General features: G+C 37.2%; 4 protein-coding genes across 4 annotated transcripts; 2 read left to right on the top strand and 2 right to left on the bottom strand.

Moving 5' to 3' along the window:
• Positions 1-113: 113 nt before the first annotated feature.
• Positions 114-6,795, bottom strand: LOC145910546 (uncharacterized). The gene is made up of 22 exons (XM_082997703.1): positions 6,671-6,795; positions 6,367-6,545; positions 6,187-6,306; positions 6,014-6,115; positions 5,747-5,845; positions 5,605-5,682; positions 5,330-5,444; positions 5,155-5,252; positions 4,813-4,959; positions 4,559-4,706; positions 4,429-4,485; positions 4,100-4,248; positions 3,637-3,791; positions 3,182-3,329; positions 2,945-3,125; positions 2,644-2,804; positions 2,434-2,574; positions 2,123-2,293; positions 1,887-2,011; positions 1,054-1,213; positions 797-888; positions 114-510 (listed from the first exon to the last, which is right to left on the bottom strand). Exons 2-22 carry the CDS (start codon positions 6,508-6,510, stop codon positions 120-122), a joined length of 2,982 nt encoding a protein of 993 aa, XP_082853829.1. The 5' UTR covers positions 6,511-6,545; positions 6,671-6,795; the 3' UTR covers positions 114-119.
• Positions 6,796-8,163: 1,368 nt separating this feature from the next.
• On the top strand, positions 8,164-9,455 carry LOC145910938 (thioredoxin domain-containing protein 9-like). The gene is made up of 4 exons (XM_082998164.1): positions 8,164-8,426; positions 8,526-8,644; positions 8,719-8,875; positions 8,944-9,455. The coding sequence occupies exons 1-4, from the start codon at positions 8,265-8,267 to the stop codon at positions 9,163-9,165; spliced, it is 660 nt and encodes a 219-aa protein (XP_082854290.1). The 5' UTR covers positions 8,164-8,264; the 3' UTR covers positions 9,166-9,455.
• A 35-nt stretch (positions 9,456-9,490) lies between these two features.
• Positions 9,491-10,570, bottom strand: LOC145910822 (malignant T-cell-amplified sequence 1-like). The gene is made up of 6 exons (XM_082998029.1): positions 10,448-10,570; positions 10,239-10,391; positions 10,070-10,167; positions 9,878-10,014; positions 9,751-9,818; positions 9,491-9,685 (listed from the first exon to the last, which is right to left on the bottom strand). Exons 1-6 carry the CDS (start codon positions 10,456-10,458, stop codon positions 9,604-9,606), a joined length of 549 nt encoding a protein of 182 aa, XP_082854155.1. The 5' UTR covers positions 10,459-10,570; the 3' UTR covers positions 9,491-9,603.
• A 228-nt stretch (positions 10,571-10,798) lies between these two features.
• On the top strand, positions 10,799-22,956 carry LOC145912423 (anaphase-promoting complex subunit 1-like). Its single transcript, XM_082999882.1, has 42 exons — positions 10,799-10,973; positions 11,055-11,155; positions 11,214-11,345; positions 11,532-11,696; positions 11,843-12,023; positions 12,101-12,270; positions 12,389-12,624; positions 12,831-13,015; positions 13,256-13,431; positions 13,543-13,608; positions 13,791-13,943; positions 14,179-14,380; positions 14,614-14,828; positions 14,899-14,967; positions 15,035-15,142; positions 15,337-15,450; positions 15,530-15,713; positions 15,888-16,036; positions 16,093-16,169; positions 16,279-16,502; positions 16,704-16,944; positions 17,134-17,232; positions 17,374-17,469; positions 17,523-17,591; positions 17,652-17,763; positions 17,909-17,993; positions 18,109-18,238; positions 18,437-18,621; positions 18,894-19,089; positions 19,438-19,581; positions 19,637-19,769; positions 19,936-20,090; positions 20,191-20,302; positions 20,415-20,510; positions 20,679-20,779; positions 20,893-20,992; positions 21,300-21,482; positions 21,800-21,937; positions 21,992-22,109; positions 22,252-22,340; positions 22,444-22,621; positions 22,688-22,956. Exons 1-42 carry the CDS (start codon positions 10,898-10,900, stop codon positions 22,951-22,953), a joined length of 6,009 nt encoding a protein of 2,002 aa, XP_082856008.1. The 5' UTR covers positions 10,799-10,897; the 3' UTR covers positions 22,954-22,956.
• Positions 22,957-22,975: the final 19 nt, after the last annotated feature.

Here is a 22,975-nt window from a genome sequence, read left to right as displayed (position 1 = left end):
TGCTCCAAAAAAATAATAAAAAAAAAACAACCGATATGCTGAGACGTGTTGGAAAAACGAGACCGCATATATCTGGAATGTTATGGGAAGAGGCCTTTAGGCCAAACATCGACATGTGTTTAAAAGAAACTACTGGCACTCGTCAGGTGTGTTCTACGACTGTCGTTTCTGCGCATGCTCTGAGCAGACAAACGCAGCTTTTGTACCGCCGTTGAAACAATCTGATAATGGGGTGGCGACAAGTCCTGATCGAAAGCTGAAGACAAACCTGAGCCCGGAGTAAAACGGCGACTTCGCGTAGGACTGCCCGACTTGTTACGGCCACGGAAATCCGAGATTCCCGTGTGTACATTTCTTCCCCATGGCGAGGAGGCCCACGATGATGAGATAGCACGCTTGCTGTTGGAAGTATCAAGACGTCTACTTCCTCTGGAGCGCTGTCGACTATTTCCAGAGCTGGCGGCGGTTGTTAGGCGAACATTGAGAGCAGCCAGAACCTTTGACGCTTCTCTGAAAACAAAAAAATGAATTTGCTTACTTTTACTGAATTTGGTACGTTGGAGGACCAGTATGGAACACTAAACTCCATAGTGGGTTTCATATCTTATCTTCGCGGTACAATAAACAAACAATTTTCATTCAATTTATAAAACTTTGTTCGAACTCAACATGCAAAGATTTTTTTGTTTTGTCTTCCAGTGAAATTTAATTGTTCAGGTAAGAAATATTTTCTACCTCGCCACTACACAAGTGTACGTAGTACAAATATGTTACAAACATTTCGCCACAAACTAACCTTCCGAGTGGACCTCCACCCTTCTCTCTCTCCCTCAGCGCTCGCACCACACGAATATCAGTGATTCCAAGGGCATGGAACATTCGAATAATCTGCAATGAAACGGTAAACCGTTGATTTCAATAAATGCTTTCAGACCACCTATCTTAAGGCCGAAAAGAAGGCTAATTCTAGAGGCCTTTGATTACAATCCTGATGCTAAACACGGAATGTTACATATTATCACACTTAAAACTTCCATACGGAGTAAGATTTACCTGCAAGCGAACGTAGTCACTTGAATCAAGGCCGAGCATTTCGACCAGAGATCGAAGGGTTTTGTCGCTTCTTATTCCCGCTGCTGACATGGACATCACAGCGCGGGATCGGATTTCGGCGCTCGGGGCATTAATGCGTTCATCAAGTGCCTCCAAAAGCCTGTGGCAAACATATGTTTCTACAGGAATTCTGGCAGATTTATGCGAGCAATAAGCCGAGTAACGTTGGTTTGCTTTGTGGTTGGGACATCAACATTATTCAGATAGTAAACTCCAGAAAATGAGTGTACACTTTTGACTCATCCGGTCTCATCAGAGCAGCTGGTGACGGACGACGGTCCGGTTATAAACTAGTCAGACAGAGGCTGTACTTTGTGGTGACTTTACCAATAGTGTTGCGGCGCTATGTCACGAAAATCATGTTCAAACAATAAGTCAATAACGCATGGTTAGTAGGCTGCATTATTGGCTCATTGCTTGTACATGATTTTCGTGACACAGAACCGACAAGACCATTGGCTCCCACGCAGTTTTTTGGCCATGCCTGTTCTACTGTTTTACGTGTCTTCGGCAGTTTGTACCTAGTTTGGTACCTAACGAATCAACGTTGACTGCAAAGCCACCACAAAGTAATGTATTGCTAATGTGTCGGCAAGCACGTCGACAGTCATCTGTCTGCAACTCACAGATTATTATTGGCACATTTCTTGTATAGTATACTCAGTTATATAAAAAGCATCGATTCAAAACTGCACATTGTTACACTAGATTGACTATAGGTTTCGACGTGTTTCAAAACTTTGTCATCCATGTAAGATGTAATCGTATTTTACCGTTGTCTCATCCCCAGTGACGTGAACGCTTGTGAGACTCCAACGCGAACTTCCCGCTTCGCGTCATCCCATATCTTAGCGTCGAGAATCGAAAAAATATCATCTTCACTCATTATTCGAAAAATCTGACCAAAAAAATTGTCCATATTATAAACACACGGCATTTTTCAGACATCCGCTGCACAAGCTACGACCTGTATCACAAGACGAGAGCTGATAATGTGCATTTTACTTACGCTGGAAGGCCCAATGTATCCCAATAGCAAAGCCGCTGCCAACCGGTCTTGCCACTTAATTGCTTTATTCATCTGGGTGATGATGGCTTTTAACGTAACCTCGTCACAGTGGTTTAATCTTTTGACGAGAACTTCAAGTGCTTGTGCGCTCCAACTCCAATTCTTTGTCGACTGAAAATAACACACTGTTATGGACATAGTTTTGGCAAACAATTTTCCAATAATTTTTTCCAAGTAAATGTAATGAAACATATTCAGTCAAATGCAAACAGTGATTCCACCACACATTGTATTTAGTTATTAATCCCGACCTGAACAACGCCCAGCAGTTTCTTAGTGGTGCACATTGCCGACTTTTCGTCGTAAATACCACACAGCACGCCAAGACACACAGCCGCCTGAAAAGAAATTTCCTCATCCAGGTCGGTTTTCTGCACCATGGCTTGGAGAGTCTGCAACAGAACAAGCGTTGTTTCACCCAAGCAAAATTATTTTGAAACAAATCTCAATTCTCCAAACACCTCAATCAGTAATTTAAGTTGAGGCAACTCGTCGATTTGCAAATGCATCGTGGTCGCTCCTTCGCTGCAAGACAAGTGTTCAAGCACGTCCAAACACACTTCCTTTACACCTTTCAACAGCTGTTGGTTCAGCTCTTTAATTGCGCCGGAATTCCACTCGCCTGGAATAGTTACAATGCCATTGCGTTGTCGTTTAATATCGCATAAAATCTAAAACTTGTAGGTACAGTGTTTATTTTATGGTTAACGGGTTTACCCTAAAACCAATCACAACACAACCTTAAAGGAAGACAATACGAACCAAGGTTAATCACTGCTTTGGATATTTCGTAACGAACTAACGGGGAATTTTCTTTGCCGAGATTTTCAACCAAAAGCGGTGCCACGTCGTCGGAGGCAGTGACACCCAGTGAGGATAGCGATCTGGCCGCATAAATCCGATCATCAACGCGTTCCGAGGTTGAAAGAGTCGCCAAAAGTTCCTGAAAAGCAGGTCTGTAAAAACTATTCGGACGTAACCGAAAGAAATTGATCAAACATGAATTCTGTCTTTCTGCATCTCAGACAGGGAATTCCCGCCGTATGATTTCAGTTTTTCGACGAAGCGGACGGTGTTGTTCACTTTGCGGAATGATCTGTTGGATGTGACGCTAGATGGCGTAATGAGGTCCCTCGCAATGTTGTTTCTGAACAATTGGCAGCATTGGTCATGAATAATTGTTTTACTTGCTCTTATAATGCCTGCGTTGTTTCTCTCGACATTTTCAATACAGTGAATGTTGGGAAGTTACAGAAACCGCGTTGGTCAAAGAGTGATTTCATTAGGCAATCAATTTAAATTCATTTCTTTATACATAAGCCAATGCAAATTATATAAATCCAAGTTTTTTTTCTATTGTCAACGTTCTAGTTTCGCATCAAAACAAATCATGCGATGAAAATGTGAGAAAATTTAGAGAGAAAAACGCGAAGATTGTGGGTTACGTAAAGTACCTCTGTTTTAACCGTTTTGGAATAAAAAGCCTCAGTTTCGTCTTATTAAGTAGATCATGTTGATCAACGATCGTAGGCTGATTTGCTGTGCCATGTTCACTCGGCCTTGCGTCGCACCAACGATCACAGCAGTGTGGATATTTCTTCCCTAAGTTCTACATCAAGGAGATAAAAATAAGCTTAAAGTACGATGGACACGGATACAGAAATATGTACATAAAGAAAACATTGTGTACAGGATTAAGGCTTCGTTGGCCCCAAGGCAAATTGCGACCTGAAAATATGTCGCGTTCACCAAAATTAAGGGTAAAAGCACTGACGGACAATCTATTTTATAAAGTCAACCTTGCAAAGGTATTTAGTAGATATTGTATGCTATTTGGCCACAAACTATTTAATGTGCTTAGTTAGCCTTTGGTTAATCCGGCACTGCTTATCGTTTATAGCTGAAAAGACATTTTACCGTCTTTGTCAGAGGAAATCCCGCTTCGTTTTCGGCGTAGAAGTTAATTGGGAGAAAAGAGTCCGATGACGAGGTACGTGAACTGCTGTTCGGAGTGGCAGAACTAGAAATTCGAGCAAGGCTTCCGGCAACAATAGAACGAGAGGTTCCTGAAGACAAAGGGTGTAGAATTCGGGGTCGCTACGTAACAATGCAAATGATTAAGTAATGTCGTGACACAAATGGATGAGTATCCCACTGTTTGTGGTTTGTTAAAGGGCGCTCACATTGTCTTGGTCACTTTTTTAAAGTTATGTTGCGAGAAATAACCAACATATACAAAAAATTACCTCTATTTTCTCCGGTGATTGACACAGTGGAAGACAAACCCGTCTGTGGAGAACGCTCTGGAATTTTCACACAAGAAGTTCACAGGTTATATGTTTGATTCATGAGTTTAACCAAAGGGTGCGTATTTACCTTGCTGCCTTGATAATTCCCGACTTTGTGGTTTAACGCCTTTCTCACTGGTTACTGTCGGGTCAAAGTTTACAGACAAATTGGCAGCAAGATATATTTTCTCTTGGATTCGATGAATTTTCTTCAGCAGTTTCTCCAAATCGTCTCTCTAAAAATAATTCAATAACTCTGCCGAAATCTTTTACTTTTTCCATAACTTCTTAAATATATGCATTATTTCCATTTTATAACCCCATGCATAACACAGCGCTTACAGATATATCAAACTTTCCTTTCATCGGATCTTGTTCACTCGTCCATGGCAAATTTCCATGTTTTTCACCATCTGCTGAAAATATGCATCTGTCCACATAGTTTCCAGGGACAGCCAAGCCAATGCTGTGATAAGATATGGGGTTTTCCTAAAATGCAATGTGGCATGTATAGGACATATCCCAGTTTTTCTTATTTTTAACTTAAACTTCTACTTTAGTATCCAAGGGGTTCTAAGCAGTTACGGTTTTCCTGGAGTATACAACCTTAACTCTATTTCAAATCTTAAAAACATAAAAAAAAACTGCCTACCCTAGTATCTTAGAAGAACAACTATCTCTAACCTGCAATAGAGGACCCATGTTCTCTGTATACGAAAATCGGTGATGGTCACCTTGCCAATATTTCTCTGCTTCATCATCCTGAGACAAATCAATGGCAGCTGAAAAAACAGAACTCTTTGCTTTCACAGGCCTCAATAATTAAGAAACTGAAATGATTTTAGCTGAAATTTCACACCTGTTTCAGGAACAATCGGTGGCAAAGTTACTGCCTTTCTTTGCTGTAAATAAGTCCTGGTGGATGTTCCTTGTAAGATTGATTTTGGTGGAGAAACAACATTTTGAGATCGCACCTTGTGAAACGAAAGTTACTAATTTATACTTTGCCACCCTTAACATTGATATCATATCCAAAATAGTCATACTAGTCCTTTACGAGTTGGCTGCAGACAATTCATTACCAAAGAGTTCTGAATAATTTTAGTGCACATGGCCCCAAACGAAGATACTTACCAGTCCTTCCATATGCTGCTTTTTTCCAACTTGGTCAAAATCATTTTGTGCAAGTAATGTTTTTATCCCATCTGGTTTCTATTCAATAACAAAGTAATTTGAGGTTTTGAGATTTAGCAAATTTTAATTTTTTTCTATTCACCTTGAAAAAATCGATAAGTTTTGTGAACGTATTTTCCTTCACAATGGTCTCAAGCCTTCTTTCCAGCCATGAGATCCTTTGTCTTATAAGTTCTGCATCCTAAGTAATACCAAATATCATCATTTACTTGTTTTATACCTTATTTTTGTGTTTTACACATTCATGGTAATTAATGTTGACTCTTTGTTTGTGACTTGTTAAACAGTCAAATGCAAAGTTGAAAAATAAAAGTAATTCTTATGCTAGGTAGAAATCAACCAGATTTACCTCACTGTGATTTTTCACTGCTGCATGAAGTTTGTTTCTTCCAAACTTGATTTCTTTGTTGATATTTCCCAAAATTTCCAAAACTATTTTGAGATGTTGAATCTACAGACAAAACATGATTATTTTTACTTCTTTGAATTATAGCAAAAAGGTATATATTACTTTCAACTTACAAGTCTGTTATACACGAAAATATCAAGAAGGTGTTCTTCCTTTTCAAAAATGGTTGGTGCACTTTCATAATTTTCTGCTACATAAGCAAATTCATTGATAGCTTGATGTGCTGCTTGTAACTAAAAAATAAATATTTATATTGTCACCATCCACATGTCAGTGTTTGTGGTTCATTCCACCTGTTCATTAAACAGCATGTCAGATCTGTGAAGCAGTTTTTCCGGGGTTTTTCTTTTGTGTGGATGAAAGCCTGACCCCCATAATTTCTCAATTCCATCAACGGCTGCATCATTGCTATTGATTTTGATAGCCGTGACTGCCATCACTCACACAAACGTGTAGCACATTTGTTATACTTCTGCATGTAAAACATATCGAAGTTAGGAACATAACTGACGGTTTTGTAAATGTTCAATACAAACAATCATATAATTCTCTGTATCATGAAATTCTCGACTATTGCATTGGCTATTTTGTTTGTACCTTATATCAAAGTTATCTCGTCTACATAAACATAATAGTCTAAATGCTCATCAAAAAATTCCACATCATCTTTCTCAAATAGAGTGCAAATTGAAAACACATAATTATTTTATATATAACTTTAAAAATCATTTGGCTCACAAAGCAGTTAGGCAGACACAACCTGTTGAAGTGGTTCTTGAGAAGATTGGCGCGTCTTGGTGCAGCCAAGGAAACCTAAAACGGCGTAACCTAGCGGAATTTATTTTCGCTACGAATCACCACATGATGTGATGTTGTAGCGAACACAGTGTATATTAACATGAAAATTGTAATGTTGTACGAACCGGGAAAAACTAATCAATTTAATTTCACTAATAGCAAGATTTTGTGTTTACAAATGTAAAGTGGCCAAAGTGCAACCCTGTTTTACTATGTTTCGACGGCAAGTACAGCAAGTTAGAGCAGCAGAAAAAAACTGCATTAAGAACTAATAAAGTGAATGAATTTAAATTGAAATGTAATACTTTGTAATTTAATATTGATTTTTGTATTAGCGTATGTTTCTTAATCTCGTGTTTTGTTTCTCTTTTCTCTGTCGTTGTTGTAGTTGTTGTAACAAAAAAAAAAATTTAATGTTGGAACTGTTTATATTCGTTCCCACGTACAAAGGTCAAACCAAGCGCGGTACAATAATAATTGCAGATTGTTTACCTGATTGGTGTCGGATATAAGGAGTCATTAGAAGAACACGCATTAAACGCAACAATGTGATTGCCTAAAAATCATCACAACATATAAAGTCGATATCTCAGCAGAATTTATGCCTTAGATAACCATGTCCCGATAAAGAATCAAAGTTAAGATTAAACAGTTTTGATTTTTTGAACGTCCAATTTGTGGCGTACCGTAAGTTTTATCTGGTCGTTGTATATGTATGGGCTGGGCAAGTTAATGTTTTTAACCAACCCATTTACTCGCATAAATCCAAAAAATATAATTTTCCAATGAAATTTAAAGGAATTCGTTACGTCGAAAATTTCTGTCATAATCCTCCGTAGAATATGACATGACAATCTATGCCTAGCTATTATTTCAACAATTTTGTTACAAATTGCATAATACTAAAAAAACGCTGCAATGGCAGAGAAAGGGGTTGTTTTGATTGATTTTCGTTAATTGCGTGGGTTTTGGATCGAATTTTTTTTATAATTTGTATTCTAGCGACATCATGCGATTAAAAGTTCAGTCTAGCAACTACTTTTTTGTTGACAAAATATCCAATGCTGTACATACGTAAAGAACAAATCTTTGGTAAACCACCAAAAATGTTGGATATATTTGTCAAAATATAAATAAACTAAAATTTACATGCTACAATTATTGCAAAGAAATTTGTATGACAAATTTTGGAAATTTAAAATTATACTTGCTTGTGTCTTGCACAGACACGGATTAAGGTATTGAGACAACAGTTTGTCGGCGAGTGTTTGATTGAAAAACGTTCTTATTGAACATGCGCTAAGATTGTTGGTGAATATTACAGACTTAGTTGGTTTCAAGCGTAACTAGTTTATTAGCCATAGATTGCTGAACATATTTAGTACATATCACGATGGAGGCTGTTTTGGAACAACAGCTTATGCAAGCTGCGGAGGTGGTTGAACAACACCTTGATACCGAAATCAATCGTCTTGATAACATTGACGAAGACGACTTGGAAAAAATAAGAGAGCGACGTGTACAAGCTATGAAAAAGGCCCAAGCACAAAAACAAGTAAACATTGTAGTAAAAGACCCAATTACTTTTTCGTAAGAATACATTTTGTACAATTCGGTGTATAGTAAATATGTAAAAAGTATTTTGTTTGTAAAGGAATGGACAAGCAAAGGCCATGGGAGTTTCAGTGAGCTTTCATCAGAAAAAGAGTTTTTCGACGTTTGCAAGGAAAGCAAAAATGTTGTGTGTCATTTTTATAAGGATTCCACATTTAGGTAAAGCTGCTAACATAAGTTACATTTAGTTAGAAAACATTTCTTTTAATGTCCATGTCTTGTGTTGTCAACAGGTGCAAAATATTGGACAGCCATCTATCTACATTAGCACAGAAACATTTGGAAACAAGATTTATAAAACTTAATGTTGAAAAAGCACCATTCTTAACACAAAGACTTGGAATTCGTGTCATTCCAACAATGGGCCTTGTTAAGGATGGAAAAACTCAGGTAAGCAAAATAAACATCGCTTATTGTAGTATACATGTGGTGTTAACTTTTGAATTGTTGCTGCAAAGGGTTTTATTGTTGGTTTCACGGAGCTTGGCAACTGTGATGATTTCACAACTGAAATGCTGGAGTGGAGACTTGGAAAAGGTCAAATTATTCAGTATTCTGGTGACCTATCTGCCCCTCCAGATAATGCTAAGCATTCCTCAAAACAATCCTTTATGACAAGCAAGACCAAGAAAACTATTAGAGGAAAAGATGATAATGACAGTGATTCAGATTTTGAATAGTGACATAATTCATATTTCTCATATGTTTTGTTCCTGAAACTTTAAACAAATATTTAATCTTAAAGTTAATTTTTCAGGACATGTAAACAGCATCAAACAGTATTATAGACCTCTTTGTGGCTAGATGTACATTGTTGTTGTAATTGCAAAACTGATTTGATGCACAAAGTATACCAACTTAAAGTCAATTTTTGTTAAGGTTAAAATGCTTGGTGCACTGATTTTTCCGAAGTTGTCTATTGTTTATGTGTTTTAAACTTCACAATAAACTATTGTTTTGCATAGAAGTGGTCAACCACACAGAAAACAACAATATTTTGTTTGGATTTATTCCGTTTCCTTTCAGTTAACTTTCATTCAACAAAAACATATAGAAAACAACTGCAAAGAGCCTGATCACCCTCACAAAGTAAAATCAGTATCACAAGATATTTTCTATCACTTGACAGCTTTCAAATGCCATAATCCATCATTTAGAAAGTGAACGGTCTCTATTCCAATGCCTTTGTTGACTTTGATACTAACAAAAAAAATTCATATGCAAAGGCTTGAAACGATTAACAAAGGGTAAAACTTTGGACTTACATATCTTGAGGTGTCATTTTCATTAAACCGATGGCCAATGCATGGGTCTTGTCCTCCGCATACAACGCCTGCATTAATACAGAACATCTCCAATAAAAACCATTATGATTCTGTGATTTGTACTCACAATAACTTGATCCATGCTACAATCTTCATCAAGTTTGGCACCTGGTGAAGTTAGGCCTGGACACATAACATTGGCCCCACTCAAGACAAATTTAATAGCACCACGATCGACTTGTTGTTTTGGCAATATACAGGGATCTACATTTTAAATGCATTAAAAATTTTCAAGATTTTACACACATAGACAACTCACATTTGTGCAGGAGTCTAATTGTTGGAAACCAGGGGCCATCTCTCTGTTTGAAAAACTGGCATTCTTCCATAATTGACAAAATTTCAATGTGGTCATGACTGTAAGGTAAATGGTACCATGTATTTACAACAGAAAGGGATTTATAATACATTAAAATAACAAAGCTTACCATTTAATTATTTTTGCATTTTCTTTCTTTGGCCATATATCAGGTAAAAACGGTTCAATTTTGGGCATTTGTTCAATAATTTTGTTCCTTATCTGCCTTTGTACCGATGATTTCAGTTGGTTGGTGGACGATATATTTTCACTTTCATCAAATCTTTACAAAAAAATATTTTTAAATTTACCGGGTCAGTCTATCAGAATGTTACTTACTTTCTGAACATTGTTCTTTTGAGATTTTTTTCGTTATCTCACAAAATAGAGATGGGACATTTACTTTCTCATTTCCAATCCGAAACAAAGTAGAAACTAAAAAACACCTGTTTTGTGACGCAGCAGAATATTTTTTGATGTGATTTTCTATGGTTTCAATGGCCAACTAACATGGTTCTGCAAATTACGAAAAATGGAAACATCGTCGCATTTTAATTTATTTTTTCTTTGTCTGTTATTTTTTACTTGATGATTGAGTGGCTTTAATTTAACAGTTTGGTGTATATCTTCAGATGAAAAAAAGTGACTCATCAAAAACAATCATACCTTCTTCGTTCTGTGAAGGCGCTAAATCAAATCCAGTTGATTTGCCTACTCTCATATCGACAAGATTTCAGGTGCCACAAATTTGAATTCGAGTTCGGAAAACTGACATAACGGCGTGTACAAATGCAAGGCATGATTGTGTCACTCGAACCGAAGGAATTTGTTTCTTGTGGCCAACTAGCTTGCTGTCAGCACCCAGGTACATCAATTCTAATGGGCATACAACACATTTTTTGGTAAACAAATATTAAATATGAATTTGCTTGCGATTTTACCACAGGATTACTATGTTTACACTTTCACCAATCAAAGAACTTGGGAAGTAGCCAAAGCACACTACTTGGGACGTTCAGCCAAGTCACCCTTGATGACAAATCCCAAGTAACAAACCTATGGTTATGAACTTCATAACATGATTTACGACAAACTGTTTTTTAAGAATGAAGAATCATTAAAACTGCGAATGTGTGATGGTTTAGAAGAGGAACTCTACTTATCAGGCAGCACTGTTATATGGAGCAGGGGGCATGTTGTGTTAAAAACCTTTACTGTTGACACTCCAGTAAAACAGGTTTGCACTGTTTCTTTGCCATTGCACATGCAGACTTGATCATGTATACAAAATGTTCTCTTGATTGTGTTTTAAAAGTGGCTTACTGAAACCTACAAATATACTGATTGTTTCCAGGTGTTGACTCCTAAAGTCTGTTAATATTATTTGACTACATTTCAATGGCAAGCTCCTATTACTGTGCAGGCTGTGTGGTGCAAATTTCTTGTGGATGGGGAGGATCCACATCAGTTTGATTTGCCAAAACTTAAAGGTCAAAGCTCCATTCAAGGGGTCTCTATTGTGGCTGATGGGGCCGTCCATGTTTACAGTGAAGATGGGGACAATTATGTCACAGCACTGCCCTTTCAGGTGGTGTTGTTTAAATTTGGTTTTTAGGACCAAATATATACAAACTTGTGTCTATTTTTGCTTTGAAGAGACTTGATTGGTTTACAGTAACTACGATGAGTAGAACCTGAGTAAATTTATCAAAGATATTTATTGATAATTCCCAGGTTCGTGATGTGTGGTGCTTTAAATATGGTCTTCTACTGGAGAGATTGCAATCAAAAGATTCTTCAAAACCATCCCAAAGTATTTTTCCAGGCAACAGCATGTGTGAAAATGATCTTACCACAATATTTTGCCTCCAACACCCTCTCAGAGAATTTTCTCCAGTGATCATGAAAAATCAAGGTAATACTACTTGCGAAAACCTATTCAGCTGCTAATTTACAAGTGATTAGACAATTAGTTTGTTGTACAATTATTAGGGTCGGTTCGATACATGAACAAGGCAAATGACATGGTAGTCTACTGTAAGGATGATTTTGTTATGACGTGTGACCAAAGGCATGGCTTGCATACTGTTTGGAAAGCTCGCCAAGTTTCCTCAGACGATGTCAACTCTCTTCAGTCATCAAAACCCCAACAACTGTACCAAGTAATATTGTTTAACAATATTGCTATTGCAATGATCACTTGCAAACTAAAAAGATAACTAGATTACTGTTAAAAGCAATTGAACTGAGTAATCATTTTTGAGGTGTGATTGTTTATAGATCAGCAGTCTGTGTCACATGTCGATGTCAAGTCCTGGCTTGTCACCGTATAGAGGTGGAATATGTCGCGGTTCACCAGGCTACACCTCATCCAATGTGGGCACCAGTTATTTGCACACTACAGGATTAAACAAAACTCCACAGAACAACCGTAACCCTTCTCTTGCCCATCTTTCACACACTCCTCAGTCAAGTAGAGCGTTTTCTCCAAGTGCTGGCTCCATGCTTTTCCAGAGGTATATTAATTTTACAATTGTCTCCCAAAATGTGGCAGATTTTTTATGAGATTTGTACCTGTAAATAACACACAAAGTATTTCAGTGTTTTTTCCATTTGAAATTATCTTTAGTTTAGCAATAGTGGACTACATTTTTCAAAATCGTATGTAGTAGTTTTTGACATCAGTGACCTATTTCTAACCAACCTCACACATCTTTTTCAGCAACACATTTTCTCCTTTACGGCACTCTCCACATTTGACAAGGTCGCCATGTACACCTTTATCCCACGAGTCACTGTGTCTTAACAACAGCATCCATGAGTCTGCTGAGCCCCTTCGACCTGAACTCTGCTTTGATCACATGTGGACTGAATCTCTCTCAGGAACAAGGGAGGGTCTGAGCATTGGTAAGTACATCATTATTGCTCAGGTTCTTGAGGTGTTGCAGTGCCTCTAATTTTGGAGTCCAATTTGTTGTTGTTCTTCTGACACTTTCATATATTTAGCTATCTCCATATATTATATTTTTTTTATGCAAATGCATTTTTTTCTGCCACTTTTATTCTGTAAGTTTAATCTATTGTAAGCTACTTTTATTTTCCTGTGGTGGCATAAAACAGCACACAGTACTTTGCGTATTTTCACAGGAAAAGCTACCAAAGCATTTCAGACTAAAGACTTGTGCAATCAAAGCTATCTGGTTTATCACATTGACAGCCTCTCTCAGCTGCGCGTTGTTCGATACACAACAAGCAATGATATGAGCCACCTTATCTTTGGAGCAGTTACTTGCATGTGTGCAAGGGATGCAGCTCCCTTAGTGGTAAATATCCAAAACAATGCAATAACTTACTGTATCACACAAGTGCCAAGTTAGTTGAAGCCATAAAGCTACTGTCTATATATTTTTCCAACAAACTTACACTTTTTGCAGAATCTTAACATGTATGCTCTACTGGATTTGAATGGATGTCTCTTTTTGTACTCTGGGTATTTCAAAGTAAGAATGTGCATTACTAACAATAACATGTAATTACCTGACAAAATAACATGTTTTAAGTAAAAAAAATAACTTTCCAAGTAAGACCTACTGAGTAATTTCAGCACAAGTGGTTCATGTGCATGAATCACTTAATTACCATCATATGTTCCAGTAAAATAAGAAATACATTTCTTACGCAGGTGGTGAAAATGAACCTAAGTGGCCTTCCACTGGCATCTCTCAGTTTATCTCACGGATTGAGAAGCAATGCCTCAGTCCCAGCCACACCACAGCCCATCAGCACACCAGCTCACCCAAGCAGACCAACAAGTGCCATGGCAAACTTGGATGAGGTACCAAAGTGTTTTTTTTAACTGTTTACCTGTTAGTGGAATGCAATTTGGTGCTTGATATTGTAATTTGATGTCTATAACAAAGTAAAAGTTGTTTGATACTCTATAATATCCTAATAGTTGATAAATATATGAACATTTAAATGTGAATTCACAGCCATCATTAAAAACAGTGTGAAACCCGAATATAAAACTGCCTGTTTGTCACTTTATTTAACTTATCATCTCAAAAAAGGTGGGAATGTTGTCTCCTGTTCCTGAGCTTGCATACAGTGGAAGTGACATCAGTATTCTTACTGGTGATGAGTTTGCCTTTTCCACTTACACTTCAAAACTAGCCGGCATCCCACATGTGGTTGGTTCAACACTTGTCCTCGAGGTAGCAAGTGGAAAGCTATATCGAGTCACTGTGCCTTCTCTTTGCTCCTCAGATCTTGGTGAGAAACCACAATTTTTTGCTGTTTGGTTGAACAATTTTGTGTAACATAAGAGTTGGTATACAATAGATTTAATTTTTGGAAGTTGCATGTACTCTATTAATGATTAATAGGCTTAAAATTATTGATGATGTGTGCAAAAGCAATGTGAAAAATTGAATTTTGTTGCTAACCACTGTGTATACATATATGTTATCTTGTTAACAACAGCATTTTTATTGTTACATTTTCAGTGAAAATGTGTCTGAAAGCTCTTAGATACACCCTTCCAAATGACACATATCTCACATTTGCCATGAAATGGTACAGCAGTCGTCATTCACCGGGCGCACTAAATGGACAGAAAGCTGAATGGTCCCTGTTTGTTGATTGTATAATGGAATATTTGGGATATGTTGGACTGGGATTGCCATCCATTAAAGCCACTGGGTTTGGTGAATCTATGGAGGTAATTACTGCTAAACATGTTAAGCAACTACAAAAAGTACTTCTTTTAATTTTATTTGTTTTAACTGTAGTTTGATGTGTCTGCTTCTCCTGTAATAGCTGCCAAGAAGTCGAAACCAACTGAAAGTGCTGATGCTAAGGTATACCAGCAGTTCATATTGCTGCTAATTCATCTCATTTGTTATTATCTGCATGTTTGTATAAAAGGATTGGGAATATCTACTTGGAACGTCATACCACCAGCATACTTCAAGAAAGTTCAATGAAGGATCTGACACTTTGGAGAACATACTGTCCTACCAAACTGGAAGTTTGGTAAAGAAATGTTTTGAAAAATTATATTTATATTCATCAGTTCAATCACCTCAGTATTTTTCCATTCAACACAGCACATGTTGTTGTTGCTTGAAGACTTGTTTGCAGAAATTGTGACTAAACTTGTAAAGTAATGAATTGTGAGGTATTTTTTCTATTAGAGGATGGAATTAAATCTGGTTTCTTTTCAACAGACGCAATCTATAACAAAGCGTAAAAGCATGGATGGTTCACTGCTAGGAGAAACAAGTCATTTAAGCAGCCACCTCACCACATCCGTATTTTCCTGCTTGCATCTTGTTTACGAGGTTATTTCTCAACACCAAGTCGCATAAAATCAGACAGGTAAAGAATTTATGATAAACACACAATATTTTTTTGTTTTAGGAGCAAAAATTGAGTACCCTGACATGGAGTAATGTCAAGCTCATGTCCCCCCTTCTGTTCCGACTTGCCAAAGATTTAAACCAAACCAGGTTTATGTATTCCTACACTTTGGACAATCCAAACTTCATCCAACATTACTTAGCTGCCAGGCCGAATGACAATCCGCTCTTCTCAGCTGATGAAGGTATAATGATATTTTTGTATTGTGTGTATATGTTGTATTATGCATAATATGTATTTTTCTGGTAAAACATTTGTAAAAAATATTTATTTATTGACTCTGTTATTACTGATTTTCTGTGAAATCAGTATTTGAACCATTGCCGAGTGCAAATTTTACTGAAATATTTTCATGCAGAATTGGATCTGAAACTGCCTGGATCTTTTTCTCCCACTCTCATCCCATCACTGTTTGAAAATATTAACGATCTTGTCTGTCATGGAAATATCAAGTGTCCCTTTCCATATATTCCCAGTGTGACCATCAAAACTGAAAGAATTTTGAAGGCAAGATTTTGAAAGTGTTTTCTAAAACTTAATCTTTTTACAAAGTGTTTTTATAGATATACGATTGTCTTTTCAACAAGTCTGCCACTCCATCATCCACTGTGTTCACTCCACTAGTTAAAACTGCATTCAAGTAAGTTGAAAAGGATTCACAGGGCGGCTGTAGCTTTCCAACATCCTTTTCAATCTAATTATTTCTAGCGATAGGTTTTGGATAAAGTCCAAAAAAAGTATTTGTTTAGCATTTCTCAATGTTGTGATGCTGGAAGTACATCAGACAAGTTTCTCAAGCAATCAGACATTTCACCCGCACAGAGAGTTTTGTCGTACATGGTTTCAGTCGGGATCGACCGGAATGAATTAATGATGTGGCCTCAAGGGGTTGCACTAGCAGTCGACAATGCACTGCGAAAATGTTCGGCCAATCCCAATCTGTCATTCCCACCTGCTGCATTGGCGCTCTTAGGTATGAATTGTTGTCAAAAAGATTTTCAGAATTTTTTAATTGCATGTTTGAGCTATTTTTGCTTGTTCTGTAGCTAAAGAATTGGAAGATATAGCCTAACTTTACTCTATATGACCAATTTCAAACTTTTTTGACAGCCAAAAACAGCATGTAAATGGAGTGCGTTGCTGTCATTACGTTAATGCATTATTTATTCTGTAGGTCGATGCGATCTTTTGGCACAATTACAGCCAGATGCTGGTGATTGGCAGCATGCAAAGTTGTGTCCCAGCACCGATCCCATGCGTTTTGCCTGGGAAGATCAGCAAAATGAAATTGATCATCACCATCATGAAGAAGATGAAGAACTGATCAATTTGCTGCAAGTGGATGAATCCGGATCACTGGATGACTTGGCTGGGAGCCAGAAGTTGTCGGTGCTAACGGACGACAATGTTACAAGGTATATGCCATGGTATCGTGGAATATTAATTGAAGAGTTATGTTATTTATGTTTATAAAAACTTGGTATAACTTGTTTCTGTATACAGATGACTGAGCATTGGATGTTTTCACAATAAATTTGGCATTATTTCGGCAAATTCGTTAATTTGAAAAGATTACCATGTTCAACCAAATTCTTTGTTGTTAGGTTGCTATTTCCAACTGACCACAGAATGGCAGATGCTCACAATCTCTTGCAATCCACCAAACCATCAAAAATACTCCTTGTGCAGCAGGCTGGAGTGGAGTAAGTACCAATTTGATTTGTTTTTGTGGTTTTTGCCTCAGTACACTGTGTGTATTTTGACTCAAAAAGTTGGAACATTTCTAGTAATATTGGGCCGTGGACAAATAAGTATGTATTGGCCAACTGTATGTTTTTCCCCAGTGATCGCGAATACATGGAACAGAAACAATACAGACTTCTGCAATTGCTCAATCGCACCATGGCTCTTTCTGTTGGCAGAGGAATGTTGCATCTGAGGTGAACTGTTTCACAAAAAAATTGTGCCATTTTTACCAAACTATATTTACCAGGAGTCAACAACCCTCCACCATTGAGTCTCTAACCGTTCCTTCTCTGGATCTCACTGGAAAAGACACAAAGTAACATTGATGTTGGTTGTTGAAATGTTGTTGTATTTGCATTTTGGTTTTTCTTCACAGCAATTCAACCATCACACTCGTCAACAGTGACATTGAGCCGCCATCAGAAATCACAGATTGGCCTTACTTTCACAATGAAGTTGCTGCTGCGTTGGCCTTGCAATCAGAAAATGTAGTTTTCATGTTGTTTTATATCTGTTTGTCACTTGACAATTATTCATTTGCTAGAATAACACAAAAAATCATTTTATTATTAATGTCAATCACAACTTCTGCTTCAGTTCTTTATTTCCAAAGCATTATATTTGGTATCACAGAAAGGCTCGTTGGTGAACTTAAGTAAAACCAGCAGTTCTCAAAACTTGAATGACAAAGCAGCGGACCCTTCAAGTGACCATGCTGGTAAACGTTATAGATATTGAGTCAGAACATTGATGTAATAGTAATTACTGTCCAATGCAAATATTCCAAGATCTTTTAATATAATTACATCAGAGGTTTGTGCATTCATTTATAGCTGGAGTATTGTTTGGTCTTGGGCTTAACCACCATCTTCAAGAACTCCAGACCCTAAATATCCATGATTACTTACAAAAGATCCATGAACTGACGACGATTGGTCTCCTTCTGGGATTAGCTACAGACAGGTAGCCTAATCAACAATTTTCTGTACAAGCTATTTAAAAGAAATTTGCAGGTTGTTGATTTGTAAATGTGTAAATTAGGTTGTATTTTTTATGCCTAAACCTTCTAACCATAGAATCTGCAACTTCTATAAATTTGACTGGCAGCATTAGCAATCAATTATGTAAGTTTGTATATTGTAACTTCATGCATAATCACAGATGTGGGAGTTGCGACCTTTCCACAATGCGCGTTCTTAGCGTCCACATCCCTGCACTACTGCCTGCCACGTCCACGCAACTTGACATTCCGTTCAGAGTACAAACTGCAGCAGTTTCAGCAGTCGGGTTTCTCTACTTGGGATCAACACAGAGACTGGTGGCTGAGGTCATGCTGAGAGAGATCGGTAATTAGTTTGACTGTAATCTTTGAGGAGTGTTTCACAGCTACGACATGCAGGCATAAAAACATTAATTCCTGATATATATTTTAAAACCAAAAATAAAGTGATACAAATGAGTAATAGTGATACAAATGAGTAAAACTTAAACTACGGCAAAATATTGTCAAATTTCAAAGAAACAATTATGTCATTAATTTTTGTAATGAGTTTATTGGTAAAATACTGTTTACAAGTTTATTTGAACAAGGAAAATGCGATGCTATTTCTTGCTGCAGATCGAAGCCCAAACAGCGATGGAGAAGTGTGCACAGAAAGGGAAGCATATGCTCTCAGTGCTGGCTTTGCACTTGGCATGGTTACACTGGGTCGGGGTAATGGAATGTCAGAACTGTCAGACCTGAATATGTCAGACAAACTTTACCATTTTATGACTGGAAAACACAAAAGGAATGGTAGAATTGCATCTCATCTGTAAGTTTTACTCGTTACATTCTACTTCACTTCTATTTGATATTAACAGGTCGTGGATAAACTTTTCACTAAATGTATGTGGTGATGTGTCATTCATCAGGCAAGATTTTAAACATTTAATAAAAAGACATTGCACTCAACGCAGAACATTTCATTCAACATATACGATATGTTTACTTTCTTCTGAAATAATCAATATTATTATGTTTTTAACCTGTATCTCATAACACACAAGGAGGTTTATTTATGTTTTATTTGAATAAGAAAGCCAAAGCTAATGTGCTGCTACATTACGTACAAATGTTTAAGTTTTTTGCACCTAATTATGTTTTCTTTCCACATTTTAAGAACACATGAAGCTTACAGCCCGGGTCACAATGTTGCTTGCCACGGTGAACACCAAATATTGGAGGGAGATCATGTCAACACTGAGGTGACCGGGCCGGGTGCAACCATGGCCTTGGCCCTCATGTACTTAAAAACAAATAACAGGTTGGTTCCAAAAGTGCCATGTATAGTATATTGCAATAGTGGTGTTTTTGTGCAGTGCGGTAGCTGATTGGTTTGTGCCCCCTAACACATTTAACATGCTGGAAACTATTAAACCTCAACAACTTTTATTGCGAACGCTCAGTCGATCTCTTATTCTCTGGGATTATACTGCACCAACTGTTGAATGGGTAAGTAAAACAAATCAGACAACAGATTTAAATACTTAGAGCTACTGCCAATTACAAGGTGATTACAAATGTGTCTAATGCTCAGAATGAACGAATATATCTTGAGCCAAACTAAACAAATTGTAGACACATGCCCATGCATTGATATCACACAATTATATCTTAGGTTGCCAGCCACGTTCCTTCTGTTGTAAGTTCGCACTTGAATGAATCTGGTCAAGCACAGTCAAACGAAGCAGATGACTCAGAAGTCGATGAACACACAGTGCTCCAATGTCATGCTTCCATTATTGCTGGGGCTTGTCTTGCATTGGGATTAAGGTGAGGTCCACAGTTATACTACATAGCAACCATTGCATATTATGACTTAATCTGTTTGTATGTAATGACCAGGGTGTTCAGAAGTTATTGTGCTTTACAGGTTTGCTGGATCACAGGAAAAAGGTGCCTATGACACTTTACTTCATTATGTGAACTTTTTCCTGTCTCTACTGAAACAACCACAGTCAGGAAATCCAATGCACCCATTGGAGGTACAAAACTTTAGTGGTTTTATCCTTCCATCAAACTGTTGTGGTTTGTGGATTTATATTACATTTAATTTTTTAAATGCTGTTATGGCAAAACTGTGACATTGCATTTCAGGTAATAGGTAGAAGACTGTTCGATACATGTCTCAGCTCTTGTCTCATAGCTTTGTGCATGGTTGTTGCTGGAAGTGGGAATCTCAAAGCATTGCAGGTATGTTCTTACCTTCTTAAATACATAAAAAGTGGTAATTAAATACACAAATGAATGGTTATCACTGTTTTTTTGTAGAAAATTTCTCTACAAAGTAGTGTTTAGCAGAACAGAGTCAAATACCATTGAGTGGTATGAAAGAATGTGACTTCATTAACTGTATTTCAGATTTGTCGCTACCTTCACTACAGCTTAGATGGGGATATTAATTATGGCACTCAGATGGCAATTCACATGGGCTTGGGCTTCCTGTTCCTTGGCAAATGCAGGTATGTGTGCAGATTTGCATATTATTGAAAATCAATCATAACACACACAATCGCAAACTTGCTTTACACAAAGTTGCCAGTTTCTATGTAGATACATTGTTTTCATGTCACAGGTACACATTGAGTACATCAAACAGGTCAATAGCTGCTCTGCTTGTTTCCATATACCCCTGCTTTCCTGCAAAAAGCTATGATAATCGTTATCACTTGCAGGTGAGCAAAAATTGGAGTATACTCATTTATCCAAGACTTTGTTGCCAACTACACACATCTTCTTGTTCTCTTGTTTTCATACATATGTTACAATATGTTAAAAACTGTTACAGTAATTCTGACATTTGTGTTTTGTAAAAAAAAAAGTAAAAGCAACCATGGCATACAATTCACTTTCAGATAAAGGTCAACATATGTGTAATGAATATTACTGAAGGGGTATTTGTAGACCATCAAAATCATTAACAACGTTTTCAATAAAATCATGATGATTCAAACTTGTTTACTCTTAGTCATGTGTGTGTAGGCACTGAGACACATGTACGTTGTAGCAGCTGAAAAACGCCTACTTGTGCCGATTGATGTGTCACGCAAACGGCCATGTTATGCACGTGTTGCTGTCCATTATTTGCCCACTTCCAGATGCAAAGATACCACTGTTGCAATGGTAGCACCTTGTCTGTTGCCAGAAGCAACTATGCTAAGCTCTGTAAGTACATCCACAATTGCCGCTGGGTCTGTATTGATTTTTTTGTGCACTCAAGACATTAAAAGGTTTTGGTGCTTGCTTTATGTTATTATATAAACGTATCATCATATTTCCATAATGTCCTTCTGGCAAACTAAACGTACTTTTTATTGACCGATGTTTCACCTAGGAAGGAAGCCCAACTAAATAGCAGGTGAAATGCCGGTCAATAAAAGTTACGTTTAATTGTGCCAGAAGGACAAATTAATAAAATATGAAACAGCAACAAAACATATGACTATATTTCCAAGTTAAATAGTCAGTGTTTAATTCTAAAGGTCAGCATGGATGATCAACGATATTTGCCCATGTCAGTTGATGTAAGAAAACAACCAGATAAACTTCTAACAATGCTTGAAAGTGGAATGTATGTACAATTAAAACCAGGTTGTCTTTCATACCTCCAAGACCCCAAGGTTGGTTGCAAGCTTATTTCCATCAACCATCATAATACATTCCCAATTTTTTAGGGCTATTGCAGTTTCCTGTCATATCCCAAAAAATCAGACAAAGGCAGTTGGGTGTTTGCAAAGCCATCGATCTTGAAAGGAAAACTGCCAAAATTGCTGGCACAAGTTTCTCAAACAGGTCGGATTTACTATAGTGGTTCCCAGCCTGTTTGGGATATTACTTCTTGCAGGGTTATTATTTAAGTTAAAAGGGTTCCTCACTAATGTCTTATCATATATTGTAGTTGACATTTTATAGCCTGTTATATTTTCTTGTTTAGCTGAAAACAATTCACTTTCCCATATTATTGAACTGTTGGAAGACATACAAAATCCATCTCTCTATTTTGTACTGTTGAGTTTTTTGGAGGTATAAAACATTTTTGTATTTAAACACCTGTCAATTGTATAAAAAAGTGTGAGCACGGACATATTACACTTGCATGTAAAATAAGCATAATATTGCTTTTCAGACTTGTTATCTTGCCGAGAACTCCTGTCCATTTGACACCCTCTCTATGTGGCAGCTTCGAATTGGAATGTCCACTGCCAAAGTGATGTTAGATCAAGATGATGAGAGCAGAAAAGCAGAAAAACTTTTAAAGGTGGTTGCCATGAAACTGGCTGGTAAATTTGAAAAGGTCCATTCAGGTAAACCTGTTTATAAATGCAGCTTTAACATGTTTATGACATTAATTGGATGTTGTTTGACAACAGAATATTTTCCACTAATTCAATCCATTTTGTATGGAAAATCGGAGGAAACAGCTGTAACAGTTCCGGCAGTTTACTCTGAAACATCACACATGCATGACGTTGCCTGCTCCCTAATTTACCAGGCCACACCATTTCTTCATGGAGCCAAGGCCAACTATACACTAAAAGACAAAGGCATGCTGCCAACCCTCGAACTTCTGAATAAAATGAAAAAAACACTGCCAATAGGTTTTGCACTCAATTTATGCCAAAGCAACAAACTGTAGTTGTTGATAACCTTACTCATTA

This window comes from Ascidia mentula, chromosome 8 (assembly GCF_947561715.1).
Source record: "Ascidia mentula chromosome 8, kaAscMent1.1, whole genome shotgun sequence".
NCBI lineage: Eukaryota > Metazoa > Chordata > Ascidiacea > Phlebobranchia > Ascidiidae > Ascidia > Ascidia mentula.
The sequence above is the reverse complement of the archived record's forward strand: the minus strand, read 5'-3'. Positions and strand labels throughout refer to the sequence as shown.